The sequence below is a fragment of the Pseudochaenichthys georgianus genome, chromosome 12 (assembly GCF_902827115.2).
Source record: "Pseudochaenichthys georgianus chromosome 12, fPseGeo1.2, whole genome shotgun sequence".
Taxonomy (NCBI): domain Eukaryota; kingdom Metazoa; phylum Chordata; class Actinopteri; order Perciformes; family Channichthyidae; genus Pseudochaenichthys; species Pseudochaenichthys georgianus.
Genome location: NC_047514.1, coordinates 19347285 through 19367015, shown reverse-complemented (window position 1 = coordinate 19367015; position 19731 = coordinate 19347285). Strand labels below are relative to the sequence as shown.

General features: G+C 41.6%; 1 protein-coding gene across 4 annotated transcripts in view; it reads left to right on the top strand.

Annotated features, from left to right (window-relative positions):
• Positions 1-1314: 1314 nt before the first annotated feature.
• Positions 1315-19731, top strand: part of ptpn13 (protein tyrosine phosphatase non-receptor type 13) — a 46888-nt gene continuing 28471 nt past the window's right edge. For all 4 annotated transcript variants that reach the window (XM_034095552.2, XM_034095555.2, XM_034095554.2 and 1 more), the window contains exons 1-7: positions 1315-1685; positions 7793-7912; positions 10472-10638; positions 11732-11797; positions 13519-13704; positions 13939-14026; positions 16347-16979. In XM_034095552.2, the coding sequence (XP_033951443.1) occupies positions 7798-7912; positions 10472-10638; positions 11732-11797; positions 13519-13704; positions 13939-14026; positions 16347-16979 (1255 nt within the window). In that variant the 5' untranslated portion in view covers positions 1315-1685; positions 7793-7797. The remainder of the gene's footprint in view (positions 1686-7792; positions 7913-10471; positions 10639-11731; positions 11798-13518; positions 13705-13938; positions 14027-16346; positions 16980-19731) is intronic.

Sequence of the window (19731 nt, the reverse complement as noted above, 5' to 3'; positions counted from 1 at the left end):
TGGAATGACGGTCACATTACTGCACAATCTGCTCTCCGCAATCTCATATAAGTCTTGGTTGAAGTCAAGTTATTTCAGGGTCTATAGTAAGAATGTTAATTTAGCACTATTGGATGACTAAATGCCTAAGGGTTTTGGTACATTAGCTGACACTAGTTTTGATTATTATGGAGTGAAAAACACTGCTACTTTAGCCCAATGCTGTTATTGTTATATAAAGAAGCAAACACAAGTATAATACTAAATGTTGTGTGCCTATGTATGCATGCATGAAAACAAAAGGAGTAAAACAATTCAGAATACAGAATGTACACAAGAATAATTGTAAAACACGATGTGCAATGACATCAGCTTCTGAGATGTTCAACTGGCTGAATGTAATTTAAAACATTTGTGTTACGCAAGTAATCTAGTCTTATCACTCCAGCATATGGTTGGTGATAATGATCATGCCTTTACTGACAGACACAGGCAGAGATAACCCTTTCAGCAGTCACCATTTATGTAAGATATATAATGACGAGAAACAGCCACTAGATGGCACAACACAGTCCATAAATGAGGCACTTTGAAGTGTAAGAAGGAAGGAAGTATTCTGCAGTGAATTGCTTCCTGACTGCTTAGATGACTCCTAAACAACTTTGAAGTTGTGGGAAAAACTGAAATATAGGCTTGATCTTTATAAAGATGTGCCAGTGCTATCTTCTTCCCAGGAGTGAAGGAAAAACCACATTTCACACAATTTAACCAGTTTTGAGAGCATTTAAACTTTGAATATTAGTAGTGAATTTCAGCTTTTGTATTAATATTTATACTAAATGACATCTAGTCTTATTTGTGCATGATTTTAAAGTGAAATCACTTCAGAGTAACACGTGTTGTCTAATTAAAACCCGTAACTTACGTGGACTATGACTATTTTTTCTGTTTTCCTTTTCTGTTAGGTATGTTGCATTGTTGGAGGAGACTGTGACCTTATATTTCCATTGCCAAAACTTCTAGCAATTGTGAATATATGACAATAAAGCTTTTCAATATTTGAATCTGCACCTCAGTTCAATCTTTGACTTTTACTGTATTTGAACAAAAAATGTAAACTGATTTTTAGTTCATAAAAGCAACTATGTAGGGGTTTCCTACCTATAAAACTTAGAAGAGCTATATATAGAACATGTAATCAACCTGATTCTGCGTCCAGGATACATGCTTACTGTACATTTTACTCCCAGTTGTGTGTGTTACTATAGAAACGGTTAAATGACAGTGCACAGCAGCGAGCCAATGGACAGCCATAGTAAGGTGTCTTGTTACTCCAGCCCACGCTAGCTGGGCTAAAGGAGGGGTTATTCCGCTCCACGGCTGTAATGGTGACTTGGCTGCGCTTGAAGGGAGCTGAAAGCTGTGTTGTGGCCATCAAACACGGATTGTTTTGAGCACTTTGCAAGGAAGAGATTTGTTTTTAACAGTTGGATAACATTACCTGCCAGTGAAGTGTTTTTTATTTTATCTGTATGCGCCGCAGAGGAGACCTGTTGCTCGGCTGCCTCGCCGCCGCTTAGTCAGCCACTCTCCAAGATGTTGCTTTGTGGATGGGATGGCGTCTGGTCCCGTTTGTGTGCGCACTCATAGCCTCGTTGGAGTACGAACATTTCCCTTTCAAGTGATTTTGTAGCTCTTCGCGACTGGTAAGTTGAAAAAAAGTTAGCTAACTTTAGCACAACGGTTGCCAGCAACTTGTCCCCGGGAAAACGGAGGAATGGTGTTGCGGTGAGGCTCACACGCCGATGCTTCAAAGACAAACGTTGACAATGATGTTAGCCAGCTACTTTAAGGCTGGTAAACAGTCTGTTTGTTGATATTGTGTGTGTCTATTTTGTGTTAACGTCACAACAATGCAACCTCTACTGCTGTCTGACATCGGGCATCTTTGACCACACCAGAAACTGTATTTTACGTTTAGGAGGGAGGAGTAGCTAACCACCACCAGCACTATTTGTGTAATTTGGAGAAAATGGTCAGCAATTATTGATAACATGTTAAAGCCAGTGTTGTAGGTAACTAAGTACATTTAGTCAAGTACTGTAGGCTACTGAAGTACAATATTGAAGGACTTGGACTTTACTTGAGTATTTCAATTGTGTTTGCTACTTTGTACTCCACTACAATTCAGTGGTAACCCGTGTACTTTTACTCAACTGCATTCATTTAGTACCTTGAGTTACTTGGCACATTTGTATTAATAATGTGAAATGTAAACAACACTAAAATAAGTCTTTATTTACACCTGGAGTAACATTCACAAGCTACCCTGTAGCATACACATAAATTAAACTAGCTGCACCAGCTGATAAACACTTTAATGCATCAATAATTAGAATCAAATCATATCATTATATATTATTCTGAAATGGGCGCATATGCATAACGCGTACTTTTACTCTTGGTACTTGAACTATATTGTGATGCTTATACTTTTGTACCCCTACTTGATTAACATTTTGAATGCAGGACTTTTACTTGTAACAGAGTATTCCTACACTCTGGTACTTTTACTTAAATATAAGATCTGAGTACTTCTCCCATCTCTGTTAACGTCACAACAATGCAGCCTCTACTGCTGTCTGACATGGGGAATCTTTGACCACACCAGAAACTGCATTTTAAGTTTAGGAGGGAGGAGGCACCACTACCAAAATAAGTGTCTGACTAGCTAACCGCCTCCAGCACTATTTGTGTAATTTGGAGAAAATGGTCTGCAATTCTTGAAAACATGGTAAAGCTTGACAAAGCCTTTTAAAGGCATAATGTGTCAGTGCAGACTGAAGGCTTTATGGGGGTTGTAGGAAGGCATTATGTTGTACCCCCTCCCCCTTCATTACCATAGAAAAGTAGTAAAGTTAGCTAAAGTCAAAGGTCATGAGGCTTTTGACTATGTCAGTCAAGCCTACAGAGAAAGGTAGCAGGAAGAACATTCCCATCTTGAGAGAGTGTGTGTGTGTGTGTGTGTGTGTGTGTGTGTGTGTGTGTGTGTGTGTGTGTGTGTGTGTGTGTGTGTGTGTGTGTGTGTGTGTGTGTGTGTGTGTGTGTGTGTGTGTGTGTGTGTGTGTGTGTGTGTGTGTGTGTGTGTGTGTGTGTGTGTGTGTGTGTGTGTGTGTGTGTGTGTGTGTGTGTGTGTGTGTGTGTGTGTGTGTGTGTGTGTGTGTGTGGAAGAGGGGGGGGGTGTTGAGTGAGGTTTTGCAAAACCATGTCACGGTGCACATAGCAACCCTGTGATTAACAGAAATGGAGCGGATGAGGTCCAGACCAAAATGAGAGGTGAGGGACGTGGGTCCAGAGCTGGGTTGATAATCATGGGATACTCATGGCTCTCTTTCTGGCTGTTTCCTGACCCTGGATGAGTTGAAAACAAAACATCCAGGGTGGCTTATGGGTAAGGGAAACCAGCCATAACCTGGTTCAGTGCTGTGATGATGGCCAGTGTCCATCAACAACCCTGTGTAAAGACAATCTGAGAAGCATGTCGACAAATTGACTAAATTGTAAAATCATTACAATGAATGCAAAACACGCCACCAGGCTCTCCCTTTTTATCTAGGTGAGTCAACGCTTCCGTTTAATTTCCGCTGCAGGTTTCTTCACTAGACACTTTAGTGAGGCCCAGCTGTGAAAGCAGACAGTCTCTACTCCTTTTACAGCTTCGGGGAAAAATACATCAGCTGTATGTTTCTAAAGTTCATCAGTTTACTAGCACACAGCCTGGATCTGGTTTGCTGCACACATTTTGAAAACATCTTTACATCATCCGTCATGTTGGTTTCAAAGATATTCTGATGTACTAGACATTGTGTGTGTTCATGACTGTGGATGTTGTGCTTGCAGGCTGCATAATACAGTATGATTCTGGGAATAGAGCTTCACTCAGAGTTTGTTGTTAAATGTTCCTGGCATGAATAACTTAAGGAAGATTTTCACCTCAATGTTGGCGAGAAGAACCTCTTCACATCGGCTTCTGTTCCAAATGTGTTTGCCAGCTGAGACCACTGTTCTGATCTTTGGAGGATATGAGCAAATTCTTTCTAAAATCGTATGTTTCGAGTTATGCTTTTGGATGGTAGAATCTTGCGTTTTTATGGCTGATTGCTTCGAACATTTTCAGAAGATTTGCGATCAAAGAAAAGTTCAAGAGCGATAGATGTACATGTTTTTCTGATCGTTGTGTTCTTGGCAAATGTAGAAGGATGAGCACTGGAAGAAGCGGCAGAAACCAAAGTAGGCTACCTTCTTAGTAAAAGTTGCTCAGCTGAAGTGCAATTTTTCAACGGATTGTTTTCAAATCCAATTCATGGGTTGTCGTAGCTGTGTCAGAGACAGGAAGGTGGGAGGAAAGGAAAAGATTCACAGAAGTGCAGAGTAAAGAGAACTATCACGTTTCCAAGATTATTTTCTTTAAAATCCTTGTGACTGTGGCCAAGACTTTCTAACACTTAGCAGCCGGCTAAGCCTTGTTTGGATTTGTTCTTTCGTGCTATAGTGTGGGAATACCTGGGAACAAACATCCCCAGTGTTTGAAAAAGAAAAAGAGAATGAGGCGCTGAAGTGGTGAAGGCTGTCTGCTCTCGCTGTTTTGGGCCGCTGCCTCCTAAGCCCCCTCAATAATGAGCAGGACCATAGTCCAATGTGAGAGGAGCTGGCCTGCACAGCAGCCTCAGCGCGGATAAAACACATTCCACTGTAGGTCTCTGCTGAAATAACAAGGGCCGCAAAACAATCAGTCTTCACAGCACCCGCTCTCCCCATTCTCATGGGTAATGAGCAAGATGGGTAGTAACCCACTTTGCCTCGGACTTCACGCCTCCCATTGACTAGAATGTTTAACCTGCATTCCTGCATAAACATGTAGGCCTGTGACATGCGTACTCATTAACTCGCTTCTACAGCCTTGAATTCATAGAAAGGACTTTGTTTCACATATTGCTTTCAAAAATAAAGCCAGACACTAATGAGGCGGCTGACCCACTTTATGCCAAGAGCTTCTGGAAGAGTGATATGCTCAGATTTAGCTCCAAACGGAACACAAGTGGTTGAACACAACTCTGATGGTGCAAAGCCTGGTTTTAAAATGTTGAGTCAACTCTGGTTCTTTTTAGCAAACCTAGCAACGGAAGGATGTTGATCTTTCAGTCTGTGGGTTGGTCTACCGCTTTGATTCAGATAATATCTCAAACTATTGGATGGTTTGGCACATATTTAGTACAGATAGTTATAGTTCCTAAATTATATTTCCCAATGACAATGGTGTTCCACTAATCTGTCCAATGGCTGCAGGAGTGCTATTGTCCGGTTTGGAAAGTGGGACATTTTTAGGCAACATTCCAGTATTAGAGAGGTAGGGGGAAGGGAGAAGGGGGATTCTAACCGGTTCGACCATCAACCAAGTAGTTTGGGACTTCTGCTCACAATAATTATAAAAGTTGAACTTTAATATGTAGATGTAGGAATGTTGGCAAAACAGGTTCAGTTGAAACCAGAGATGGATCGCAGTTGGAAAAGTTGAATATCCACACACAGCCACCAATATGTGATCTCACACATTACGTTTCAGCGTCTTTTGTGTGCACCTGCAGTTTTGGAAAAATGTGTTTTTGTTTTGTCAGTGGTTCCAAAGAAATTGAACATTTATGGAAAGTGGCACCGGCTTGTACCGATCCCAGACAAAAGTTCTGTTTGGCTGACCTTGCATAGCAACTATGCCTCATTTGTTGTGTTTTCATTTTCCATGTTTTTCTGTGTTGACGTATAAAATCTTGTGTGAAAGCTGTGATCTAGCAGATCCAAATATACCCTGCACCGTCTTTAATGTGGGTTTGCTGTCTCATTTGTGGGTGGGAAATGTAAAATAATAGGCCTAAAAAGTGCAAAACACCAGAAAAGCAGTCTGTTTTCAGTCAACGTTTCTTCGGCGTTCACAAGGTTCTGGCTAAAAATAGAGTTTCTTGTTTTATTGCACCATGACTGTCTGACATTTATAAGCAACTCACAATATGTTGAGTTATTGGGCAGGACAGAAAGTAGGAAAAAAAGAGACTATTGCTTAGTTACAATATGTTGCCAGCATTAAGATAAACAACAGTTTTATGATACATCGTTCTAAAGAAAAAGATAAATGGTGTGCTCCTTAAAGAAGTAAATCAATTGGATCCTGAAAGCAGGTGTCTTATTTCTTACACAGACCGTTATCTTAAAAATGTCCATCTGTTTGGTGCACTGTTGTGAAATGGAAAATCCAGCAGACTTATTTAGTTTGGAGTTGTAACTCACACTCTGCTATTGTGAACTGATGATTGGCTTGTCAGCAGGATGCACCAGTTTTGGCTGACAGTGTTGAGTGTAATCAAAACAAAGGTATCGCATCAAATGACAACTTCGCAAATCTTGTGACAACCAAAGTCATCAATTCTGATTAAAAGTCTCACGCAATATGGCCACCCTTATCCTGATGCTTTTGTCTGCAATACAAAACACCTCTTAATCCCTCAGAAACACTCACATAGCACCTATGCATGTTCAAGCAGCACACTCTAATCGTTTCCGCTAAGTAAGAAGATGTCTGTCAGAACTGGAGTGTCCTGTTTTACTCACATGTGCATGACATCATGGCCGGATATGGAAGATTAACCATGATGTACTCTTCAGCACATTAGCTGGGGTTTAGAGAGAAACCGTGCTGGATGGAAGATTAACACAAAATGTGTCATTTCTCTAATTCAGGGTTACATATGGCTTTCAGCTGGTTTATAGCATTTAAAGCCCACACATACCCATTACATTTAAATCTCCACTCTGGGTTACACACGCCACATTCAGAACAACTGGTGTCCAACCTTTTGAGACTTCGTATTAAAACATGAAATCGGTCACACTAGTTCAAAGTGTTCAAAGAGTGTAAATTCAATCTGTGTGAAGTACTTTAGAAGATGTTACATGATAATATATTTAAATATATTCTACACAACGAGTTGAATTTGTTTTTACTACAGCTGTCCACAAGATAAGATAAGCTAGCTAGTCCGAGCCAGTTATAGGACATGCAATAAGGGAACAGAAGTTATTACTGATTTCTATTGCAGAAAGCAGCTTTAAGAGCACACTAATAACGTGTGGCTTTGCTTCGCCACTTCACTTGGAAGCTGCTATCTTAACTTTAAGAGGCTGGTGGAGGCTCCAAGTAATAAACTGCTACTTTGTGGATTGAGACTCCAGTAAAGCAGGGTGTGTGCATGCGCGCATCATGTGCTTTCGCGACGTCTTCAATGACGAGACGGCTTACCTTTTTAGAATATTTTGCCCAAGGACATGTGAGAGCAATGCTGATGAGAATGGAACTGTGATAAGAGCAGCAATGCTGAGGGTTGTTGTGATATGGCAGTATGAGCGTACATGCTTTCAGTTTACACTGTCAGGCCTGTCAGGACAAGTGTGTACTCTTACAGGGTTAGATTTGTTAGGATTATAATTCTCAATTGAATTAAAATGATGTTGTTAATTCTGCCAAATGTTCTTTACTGACAAGATTATCAAAATCTTGGCCCTTGTTTTAAATCTAAAGCACACATTCTTTCTGATTGAAAGATAAAGATGTGATTTTTCTTTCTTTTTCATCCGGATATGAATTTCCTGCCAGAAGCTGCCATCGTATAAGGAAAAGCAATCTGCCCTGAAGTTGAAGCTTATTTCTGTATTATTGTGTGTCAATTAGCTGGTTTAAATCAGTCCTCTCTCTCTGCGTTCACAGGGAAGATGCATGTGTCTCTGGCAGAAGCCCTGGAGGTTCGGGGGGGTCCGCTGCAGGAGGAGGAGGTCTGGGCCGTGCTCAGCCAGAGTGCTGAGAGCCTCCAAGAACTCTTCCACAAAGGTATGGACATGTGCAATCAAGATGTTTCATTACAAGGTGGTATACTTGCACGGAGGAAACGTAACACTTTCTCGGATATTCATGTCCTCCCTGTTCTGTCCACTTTTCTAAATCTGCCCACACTGCCTTGTTTAGAGAAGGATGAAGGAAAAGATCCAGATCCCATGAGTTGTAGGTGGTATTCTGTGTTCACAAATGTATTTATCACCCAACCAATCCATCACATCAACGCAAAAAAATCTATAGAGTACTTTTTTTTTTTTTAAAAGACTGAAATAATTGTATTTCTGTTTCAGACTAAATTTGTAAAAATAAAACTACTCATTTGGTTTTCCGCTCTTGGTTCCGCATCATTTGAACAATGTGCATTTGTGCGAGTCATTTGCTCCCGTGAGGGTCATTGTCCTTGAACCCAAAGAGAGATAAGTCCGCCCAAAACCATGGTGTCTTTGTAACCAAATTAATCTTTAGCAGTGGTGTGACTAAGGCAGGTTTAACTGTGACACATTGGACAGGAAGTGAATCAGCAGGCACCTCCGTAGTGCACTCTTTGTTGTTCAAAAGTTGAATGGTGTCTAGTCTTCTACAAAAGCTATGTAAGCCCGGCTTGTGAATTTTCTTGAAGCCATATACAGAATAGAGTTGTGCAGAAACCAGCTTGACCTCTACTTCCCGTTATGCTGACTGGTTTTTATTGCAGACAAGCCTGGCGTGCTGAAGGAATTCCCTCTCATCAGTGTGGCCTGTAACTATGCGTTCTATGCTGAGGTCACATTTACAACGAGAGAGATTGTGCGTAATGCTCTTCATTTATCAAAGCTTCTTAGATCAAGTTTCAATGACAACATGCAAGGTGTGATTCTTTGAATATTTTAGATGGTCGTACTTTTTTCTTTCCATATTATTGTGCTGCAGCAATTGTGATGACTTGGACATTCTTCTTTTCCCTTCATGAGTGTAATTGTGTAGCTGTACCTAGTAAATGGTGGCCTCTCATGTGTACAGTTTTAGAGTGCTGAGTGAAGCTCGCATTTGAAGAGCAGATGTCGGACCCAGCTATTACAGACTCACTGAGCTATCCAAAGAAGTATGTTTACCACACCAGTGGATTCATAACAGTCACCATTTAAACTTACATTTGTCGTATAATTTGTAAGATGTTGTCAGCTATGAAATAAAATGGAGAAGTGGAGGTTTTACTTTAAAAAGCATAAAAAAGGAAAGGCTTTTTTGTGATTCTGAAGCAGATGCAATGTCTATGGTCCTGTGAAACCTACTGTCAGGATTTCGCACATGACTTTTCAGATATGTTTCAAACATTGTCAAACTCAAACCGCAAGCAAAGTGTTTTCCTCTATGTAAACAGTTGTGGTTAGTCGCGTTGTTTGTATAATAATGATTTGTTTGATTATGCAATGTGTGAATAGGTCAGATTTAGGTCAGAGGAATCGCTCCTCATGCCGGTGCATGTAGAATATTTCAGACCAAAAATAATATCTGCTTTTCCCAAATAGTGTTGTTGTTTGTCTGCAGTTTGTCGACATCTGCCATTCTGTCACTCTCATGACATGTTTGCTGCGGTATTGAATGCTGCACAGTTTGCGAGCAACTTATTTACTTACTTAAGAGAAACCTCTAAATAATTGTTAAGTACTATTGTCTGCCACTAATACATTCGCATAGCAGCGTATCAGACTGAAATGCTGCCTTGTTCAGAGAGAAGTAACTCGGTTGTACAAATAGTGGGAATCAAATGATGCGTGCCCAAGTCAAGTTCTTCTTGCTTTCTATTATGTTGAACAGTCAGTTTCCATCAGATATACTTTCTGCTTATATACCGTATCTGCAGTTTATTGAATCTGTAGTTTAGTTTGTTATCCATCAAGATACACATTCTTCAGGCCGAGTCATACACTTTTACCGAGCGAGAGTTTTGTTTGGGATACACCTAGTAACCCAGTCTACTTTTGAGAAGAATCTCCAAATGGTCACACAAGTTTTAAACAGGAAACTTATATTTACTTAGTAAATTCCAGCTTTTGAAAGCAGATATTTGGTGCCTCAAATCCAGTTCCTCTGTCCCTCTCGCTGCTCCTCTGAGCGTTAAGTATCAGTCAAAGAAAATAACTTTGCAGCGCTGCTCAAACATTCCTTTGTATATTTTTAAAACGTCCTCTAACCATAGCGCTAGCTGTGGCTTTGTAGGAAAAGAGAATTACGCTGTGTAGCCATTCCTTTCTGCTCCTATGCCTCAATAGTTCTTTTCTTGCAGGCTAAGAAAGCAACATGTGTTTTTGTTTACTTCAATCATCTTGAGTTTCCATAAACGCTCAAGCCTGAGCGAGAAACATCCACTGTGGTTGGAGATGTATACAGTCGCTGCATTGAGACTGTAAATGCTTAGACACAAGTTGATGCCAGGATCGAACTTGATAACACAGCACTTAACTTTAAATGTCTTTGTGTTCTATAACAATGGCTAGGAATTTAAATAACGGAAGACCGAAATAAGTTGTTTGTTTTTCCTCTCCCTGATCTTGTCTCTGTTTCCCTCTCCAGACCCGACAGCCATGGGCTTCATCATCTCTCCCTGGTCCCTCCTCCTCATGCCCTCTGGAAACATCTCATTCACAGACGAGTATGTCACTCAGCAGGATCTAAGGGCCTTCACAGCCCCAGAGGTCCTGGAGGGGTTGTCCCTGACGTCCATCTCTGACATAGAGAAGGTATAAACCTTTACATACCTCATGTAGTGACAGATGTATATATACATACTGTTTAGTCTACAACTTCTCATGCACTGCTGGTGTGACTTTTATCTACTGTCAACTCAAATCTTGTGTGAATGCTCATATACTTTTAGGACATCTCTCGCAAATTACTTTCCGTTTTTAAGGACTGCTGTTGTTTTGGTGGGGAGGTGTTTTTACCAAGAGCACACACTTTTTTAAGTTACATAAAAACACAAACATATTAACAGTTTGCAGACCCGGGTATTTAGTCGTGAGCGACGATATAATCTCCTGAAATGCACGACTTCTTTAACAAATTGCACAAAACCACACCCCCTCTATTTGGTAGAAGAGTTGACATCTTGCCTGACTGGATTCCCGTCTCTGGCACGGCCCCACAGACCTCAACACAGTTTGTGCTGAGTCAGTTTTCCAGCCCTGCTCCCGTCTCCCCAGAGTTATTTCAGTGTGGCACATCTAATCTGTTTCTGTCATTATCAGTGACTGGGGTAAACATACGTCAGCTGCCACTGCCACCATTTTTCCTTTTAATATTTGTTCTACGTTTGGGGGGCTGTTGTTGTTGCTTTAAATGGTTCATATTTAAATGTCCACATTTAAAGAGAGTGTGAGTGTGTCTTTAAGTCTGCACTTGAGCTCTGTTCCTAAAAGACCTTGAAGGCTAGGTTGCATTCTTTGGCAATCTCTGAATTATTCTTTCCTTTACCAAGCCCAACATTCAGGGGAAGTGATTTTTCTCCCAAGCTATGAGTGCAGAGTAATAAGGAGAGGAAAATGTTTTTGGATTCAGACTTAAGCCTCTGCCGTTTCCTTTTCCAAATAAGAATGAATTCAACATGTATTACATTCCAGCTTAGTCTGTCTCTCTTTCTTCCACTCAGGGCAGACTTGTTTTAACAAGGTGCACTACATAGTTTAGTTAATAAAACCAAACCTTTATTTGTTGTATTACATACTATTAGCTTTACTTATGTATCATTGCATGTGATTATAAATTGCACATACTTGAAGATTGATACATAATATAAATGCTGCTTATTAAGTCAATATGATATTTCCTTCACAGATGCACATGTACTCTCTGGGGATGACGCTGTTCTGGGGCGCGGACTATGAGATCCCCCAAAGTCAGGTAAATCATCACCAAGGATGCTTTCTTCCAAAAAGTGTTCCTGAGCATCAAGGGCAGTAGCTTCAGGTTAGAAAAGCAAGCGTCTCAGTTTAATCAACCTAACCAGAACCGCCTAAGCAGAATAAATCTTGATGCAGCATTTTCCCCTTCCTCATTACTGCTGCTGGGGAGCTCTGGAATAATTCCCTTCCAGACAAATAGAGACTCCCTCCGAGTGAAACTCTAACCAACCAGACAGGCACTAGGAAACAGGATGTAAGCATATCAGAATTATGATAATAAAGTGTTGAGATTGTTGCTTATTTGACTGAAGATACGTGTGTCCTAAGACGTTTCTGGAGTAGACGCTCTTCACAAAAAGAGACTTGGTGTTAAGAAAGTATTTAGCAAAAATCGTTGCACAGAAACGGTGAACAGAAGGCTCCTGGGAGCGAGGGAGGTGCAGGCACAGGGAAAGTCGCCATAGTGAGCATAATTTCGGTATATTGCGTAATACAGAGACTCTTCCTTGCGGCGATGGGCTTAATCAGCGTTGTGTGAACTTGTTTGGCAAGAGATTGAATCTAATGGACGTTCATTAAAGGTAGGGTTGGTAATTCACTTCAGAAACACTTTTTGTTATATTCCGTGGAATGCTCTTAACATCCCGATAGCAATGAATATATTAAAGAGAGGCAGATTTTTTTCCGGTTGTGTACTTTCAAATTCTAGCACACTCCAACTGGTTTCTCCATTCTACCCTATATGTAAAAGGCCCAACAATTTGAAGCTTTGATTCCACTTTAACTGTGCTTACTTGCAGCCCAAATGCCTCAAACGCTTGATAACAGACTTTGTAATTGTTATTTAAATTAGCCTTTTAGAATGAAATCCGTATATAAATATCACATCTGGATAAAGAAAAAAAGACACTAGTCGTAAATGCACTCTGGAATGTGTTTGAATCTGCCACGTCCTCTGGAGATGGTTTGGCTCATGATGCATTAAAATCCCAGCCAGGTGTAAAACCCAGAGAGTTCACATTTGTGAAAAAGGACCGCCCACAGGATAGAGATGACTCACACTCTTGCTTGCCATCCACTCAGTCCCATTGAAGGGCTGTGGCCTTGGTACAGTAGCTGTACAGTTGTTCAAATACACGTTGTACATAATGCATGTAGAAAACGTGTCATAAAGACATAAAGTACACAGCTTTATAGACACTGACAGTGGCCAGTTTCCTCGATGTATCCACCATTTTGTTGCATGATGTGCTCAAATGTGGCAGTGACGTGTGAAAATTCACAAAATGTAAATACTTTTTTGCATTTACATTTATTTATTTAATACACTCCACAAATAGCATTCAGTATTATTCAAAAGAGCGACCAAAAGAGTATTATATCTTGGTGATACTGATTCAAATCAGCATAAAGTCATGCGTGCACTGACGCTGAATTAACACATTTACTGTGTTTTTACATGTTTTGATGGAAAGTATTTTACATCACTTTGAGTTAAATCGAGGCTTAGCTTAGGCCTTTAAGCTAAAACACGTAGTCGGTTGACATTTAAAGTAGGTGATGGGCTTGTGCCATGCTGGCGAGGTTTATCTTTTCCGTATCTGAACATAATGGAAATCAACCTGAACACATATCAGATTTAGAGATACCAAATGGAGATGTACATTTCATCCTGTCCCCGTTTGTATTTGAACCGTGTTCCCTATGTTCGCTTTGCAGCCTATGAAGTTGGGGGAGCACCTGAACAGCCTGCTTCTCAACATGTGTGATGATATTACACTGAGTCGAATGTCGTTGCGCACGGTGCTGGACATCTGCAGCAAACACATTAGAAACTCCAGTTGTGACCCTCCCTTCTCCTATATCAGAAAACTGGTCCGGTTGGTACTGGGCAGCCTTTCCCAGGTAAGCAGTTTTATTATGTGGGCGAATACAATATTCCTGTTTTCAATAGTTGTCTGCAGTTTAAAATACACGTATTTTCTCTGCCTAAGTGCCGCACTTTGTGAATTATGCAACAGTTCATGGGGCTTAGGCTGATTGCACCTTATTTCAGGATGGATGACTCAGAGGGAATGTTTCTGTCCTGCTTTTTCTTCACACCCGCACTTTGTTTTTCTTTCCCCTTTACCCTCTCAGCTGGACGGTCTGCTGACTGATAGAGAGTCTCTTCCAGAGCGGAGTAATGAGATTCGGGAGAGGCTGAGAGGAAAGGGCCTGCCCTCAGGTAAGATGAGCTGACACACACTCACTTGACACAAAGCTCTATGTGCTTGGTTTGTTTCCAAAGGATCTTCCCAAGTGTGGAAAGAGTACTTTCTTGACGCAGTGATTCAGGCCCAGACCCCTCATGATAAAGGGGTCTGGTTTCTATTAATCTTCCAAAACACATGTTGTTGTTGTTGTTGTTGTTAACCTAAGTCCTGTATGGTTTTCATGTGAGTGGCACACTGTCTGGAACAAGAACAAATCCCCAGAACCTAGATTAGTCAGTTCTGTTGAGGTAATAATAATGAGAATTGTTTGCATACGTAGGTCAAGAGATTAGTCTTTTTCTTTCTAATGAGAAACTAAGATGATAATGTGTAGGTGGACATATTGTTTATAGTTTGGAAGTTGGAAGAATGTATCTTACTCCTTTTTAAGTTAAGTGAATCTGATGTTAATTCCTTCCCGGTTGTCAAGTTATTCATCCATTAGATCCTCACTTTCGGCTTCCTTCACTTTCTTGGAAAGAATCGTAATCGCTGCTACCTCGAATCGGATTTAATTCAGGAAAATATGACCAAATCTTCCCGGTGGTTTCTGAGAGAACTTGGGCATCTTTCCAGGCCATGGAAAGGGGAGCGCAGCACAAACATGGCTGTTGTCCCGATTATGTAAGCTCGGCATGGCATTGATTACAGATGCATATTTTGGAGTCACCAGTGAAGCTGCTGGTCTGCTGTTTGTATCAGTGCTTTGTTTCCCTGGCTGAGCTGCAGCCAGCCCTAGGGAAAGTACATGCAAAGAGTATTACTCAGTACTTAAGCTCCTCTCTTCTCAAAGAGCGGCTCTCTCCCTTCTGTATGCCATTAGTTGTTATTCCAGCCAGGGGAAATAAAGCCATTGTCTCTTTTTTTCATGTTGGATATTTCATGTTTCCATGTATTCATTGCCGTAGTTCATAGAAGACTTTGGCAACAACTGACTTCTGCAAGAAATAAAAGACATCCTGTGTTTTCGTTTTGTTTTCCATCTATTCTGTGTGTGCTTCCTGGAAGACAGCCTGTCCCTCTTTGATCCGTTTCCCTGTTAAAGCCAAGCATATGCTTTGTAGATTAAACCCCCGCATACAGCGCTTGTTTTTTATTTTTAAAGGACTTAACTTCTCCCCCTGCTCTCTCATTTCTGCATCTCTTTCTCTTGTTTTTGCTCCTGCACACGTACATGTCTGCCTTCTGTTCGTCTCTTTCACTCAGAAACAAGAGCTGTCACTGGCAGCAGTGTTTTCACAGCTTGTCTGGAAAGGCCAACTTTGAATTTATGGACAACCAAAGAGAGCAACATTCATTATTCACTTTCACCAAATACACAGTGATAGATGGGCTGTGCTGTGCCAGAAATGCTTTGTTATTGTGGTGCTATATGCTCTATTGTTGTTTGTTTTTAATAATAATGGGGTATTTAATGAAAAAGACTGTATGCAGAAATGTTGGTTCCCCTTATGGATCAAGAACAGCATGCATTTCTTCAAGCCGTTATTGGTTAAATTACAACAAATTAATAAAGTTCTATTTTCCAATAATGAAACTTAATTTCTAAATATTGCTTCTACTAATTCTAAATATTTGTCATAAAATCCAACAACCAACCATGGGAACAACACATGAGGAGATTTTAAGTAGGAAATAACCAAGGACCCTTAGTACGGAAAGTAAACACATCTATCAAATCAATCTGACGAGCCCGGTGTCATGGTTGGTAATGATAATAAACACAGTAATGTATACATCATTTCTATTTATGACTGATAAGGAATCTGAGGACAAACTGTTTATACACAAATATCCATATACTGTGACTGCTTTTCCAATCTGTATTAGAGAGGCCTGCAGCAGGTGCTCAGTCCGTTGAGGCCAAGCCAGGGTATCAGAGCAAAGGAGGGGAGTATACGGTGGACGGTGCCCAGTTTAGGTGTCATGCTGATGATGTTAGAAATAGATGCCAGGTTGCACAGGCAGGTAATGAAGCATGCTATATTTTTTCAGATCCACATCCTTTTTAATCCCTCTCTAGGTCCACCTTTCATCATAAATACCTCTTTCTGTATTAAGAGTAATGTGCATTATTCAGATTATCTCATTATAATGTGAAAAGTAAATGTGCTAAGAATCTATTTCTGCTTTCATATTTTCCTCTGAAGACCTGCTCAATGATTTTCTTTGCTGGATTATGTAATCCAGCAAAGAAAAATGTAAATGTAAGGAAAATGTGTTCGGGCAATGTCAGCTTCTGTCAGCTTCTGTTCGCAGTTGAATAAAGTGTTGGATCTCTCCTGTTCTCAGGGAGGAGCGCCGCCCCCAGGGTTCTGGAGCGCTACAGAGCCAGGAGTCAGGAGCAGACGTCTCTGAACCGGGGCCTCAGTCGCTCCATGGGCTCTCTACCCATCCAGGACCTTTTGAAGGGGGATGAGGGGGAAGCCCATCAGTATTACCCGTCTGACTATCACCCCAACTCTGACTCCCCCACAGAATTCTACCCCAAACCCCCCTCACTCCATCACCAGCTGTCCTACCCCTATCTGCACCCCCTTCACCCGCAGCAAAAGGGCCGCCCTGTGGAACTGGACCGGCGGTCTTTAGCCTTCCACAGCGTGGACCTGGCCCCTAGTCGGGCCAAGAAGAACTGGGCTTCCTCCGTGGACTTGGCCTGCATCGACCCAGAGGCTCTTCGTTTTGGGGCTCTGGAGGATGCGCGGAGGGGCAGCAGTATCATAAACTCCCACTCCATAGGCAGGCGCAAATCCCCCCTGCGGTCATCCAGGGAGAGGGAGTCTCGCTTCTCCGAGTTCAGTGGGCTGAAGAGCAGGAAGCCTCATCACCACTCGGCCCTGTCAGTGGGATCGGGACTTACTGGCGCATATGACAGGATAAAGGAGCGACAGAGGAAACTGCAGGTGCTAAGGCAAGCAGTGGATGGTGAGTATACCTTTCTAACATAAAAGGTTCATTAAAAGGGTCTTTCTTGCATTGACTTGCTTCTTAAGGCGCCCGTATGATTCATCAGAAGTGCTTGTCCGATTGTCCCAAAGGTTTTGGAAACCGGCGTCAAAAAAAGTAGTCGCGTTTGAAGATCTCTATGAAGCCCTCTATGTTCATTATCAAAAAGTAATTTTCCTGGTTACGCCTGAGTGCAAACTTTGAATAACTTCCAGTAGAATCTGTCTATCAAAATGTGTCCTGGTTTCCCAATATTTACACAATATCATGTCGGTACCCTGCCTCTCTACGAGGGCCAGCTTTTCACCCCGCCTTCGTTTGTGGCCGTTAAGGACGGCTAAGAAACCATTTGCTGCTCACTGACGACTGAACCAGTTATTGTCCACCTACCTTACTCTTAGTGTGTGACCGACTGTGGATGATTGTCACTTCCTGTTAGTAGCGGTATAGCAATGCACCATTCTTTCAGTCAAAGGTTTGTAAAGATGAAATGTTGAGACTTCTAAAATGATTGACTTCAATGTAAAAGCTATTCAACTCTGCAACATTTAAAAACCCCGCCACATAGCCTTTGTTGCAGTTTCATGCAGATATTGAATTGGTTCCTTTTTATTCAGTTTGACAGAATACACTCAACAATCACCTGGTCAGAAGTATTTAAGGATAAGGAGATTCGTCATTTTCTTTATCGTGCAATGTGTCAGAACATTGAGTGAGGACATTTAATGATACTACATCCGTATTATGTATTATGAGGTGGAGCACATTGTCAAAGGGGAAAACCCAGCTTTAGTCTGCTTCTGAGCCAATGATAAATCTTCTTTATAACAAATCCTTTCAAGATCCCAGCTGTGTCATAAAGATATATAGGAAGTGTCAACTGGGTGTTAAAAATAATCTATCAGGCAGTAAAATGGTGTAAAGCCGTTTGGGTGAATCAGCTGCAGGAAGTTAGTGGCTCACCTGAGAAGTGAAAGGGTGACAGTGAGGGGATGACGTTAGCAAACAGACACCAGGGTAGTTAAAGGTTGTCCATCTCTAACTACCATGTGGCATGAGAGCTTGCTGCTGGCTCCAATGAAGTGTCGTTAGTGGCTGTGCAGCAGTGTTTGGACAGAATGTATGAGTCACTGGTACCGAGGTTTCCAAATGACTGATTCTAATTACAGGCCAGCTTATTTCTAGCCTGCTCCTAACTGTCACTCATGCTATATTGCCAAGTCCCTTTCTTTTTCTTTTTCCCCCCTAACATACAACTGCAAAAACCCAGATATAAGCACACGCATACGTGCAAGGTATTTGCAGACTGAAAAACAATCTCTGCTTAATCACATGCTTAGACGGAGCACACGCAATATAATTGTTTAGCACTTCAGCAGTCAGCAGCAAGGGCTTTACATTTCCCTCGGGAGCTTATTGAATTCTTGGCAAAGTCTCCTTAGGCAGGCTAGTTTAATGCAGGGTCATAAGTGGCTACATGCGTCTGCTGACTTTTTTTTAGGAGCGAGAGGGATGAATGGTTTCATATAATAAAGCACTGTCTTCTACCTCGTCTTCCCGTTCCTCCTCCCTCCCGCTGGTTTCACTCCTCACTCTCCAGCTCCCTCCGACCTCCGGCCTCCCTGCCTTTCTGGCAGCTATTTTTATTGCTCACCGAGCCACCGACTGACAGCATTCTTCTCTGACTGTGGCTTTTCATCCCCTCCAAGTCCGGCCTTCCCTTCCTCCCCTTTGCCTTCTGCTGATTGTAATCGGAGGCACTTGGAATTTTTTTGTTTCATATCATTGTGAAGAGAGGCGCTAAACTTCTTTGCCCATTGAAGTGTCGGAACAAAAAAAAGGAAATTAGAAATAGCCATTGTTTGCTTTTTCTTGCTCAGTTCAAATTGGAATCGGATTATGTATGTTTATTTTGTGCCAAAGGTTTTTAATATGAAATGATGGTTTATGTTAGAAACCAAGCTGACACAAAGGAATTCTTACTACCATCGAAACCGACGGAGGTCGACCATGAGCCAAAATATGTTTTTACTCCATCCCAGAGCTATTCTGCTGGAGTATGAATGGGGGCTAATTGAGCACAGCCCATTTGCTGGGCCCCGTGGATGTGTTACTTGGCAGAAACCTTCTTTTCTTTCTTTTTCCTCTTACTTTTTTCTGTTCTTTTCTGCAGGAAAGTGATGGCGCAGCAGTGGTCAGTGCTCTCAGGTTTCACCCAGTTTTTACACTGGAGCTATGCCGTCTGTGTGTGTGCGTTTGAAAATCATACTCAATCAAAAAAACATAACTAAACAATGTGTGTGTGCATGCCTGTGTGTGCATGGGCATGTTTATACCTTGTCCCCCTGTGTCTCACCCCGGCGCGTCTGCAGCCCTTCCTCCTTTTTGGTGACAAGGTGCTTCAATCAGTAAAAGCTTTCCCCGCAGACCTAGAAGCTGTAATTGGAGTCATGCTTAGCGGATGAGGGAATTCCAAACATTATTAACCATATTGGACTTTTCCGGCACTTGGCCGCAGGTCATGCGGCTTTGTGCCGGGGTGCGTCCAGCTTGGACAACAACACAGAGCACGGCTGCCTCAAGGGAAGGGGAGGCGTCCGCAAAAACAAACACATAACCCAAAACCTTCGCAATTATATTACAGTTTGGTGTTTTGACTCCAAAGGTTTCAGCAGGAACGATTATAAGGCTATTATGAAAAGCATTAGGGTTTATTCATGATCAATTTGAA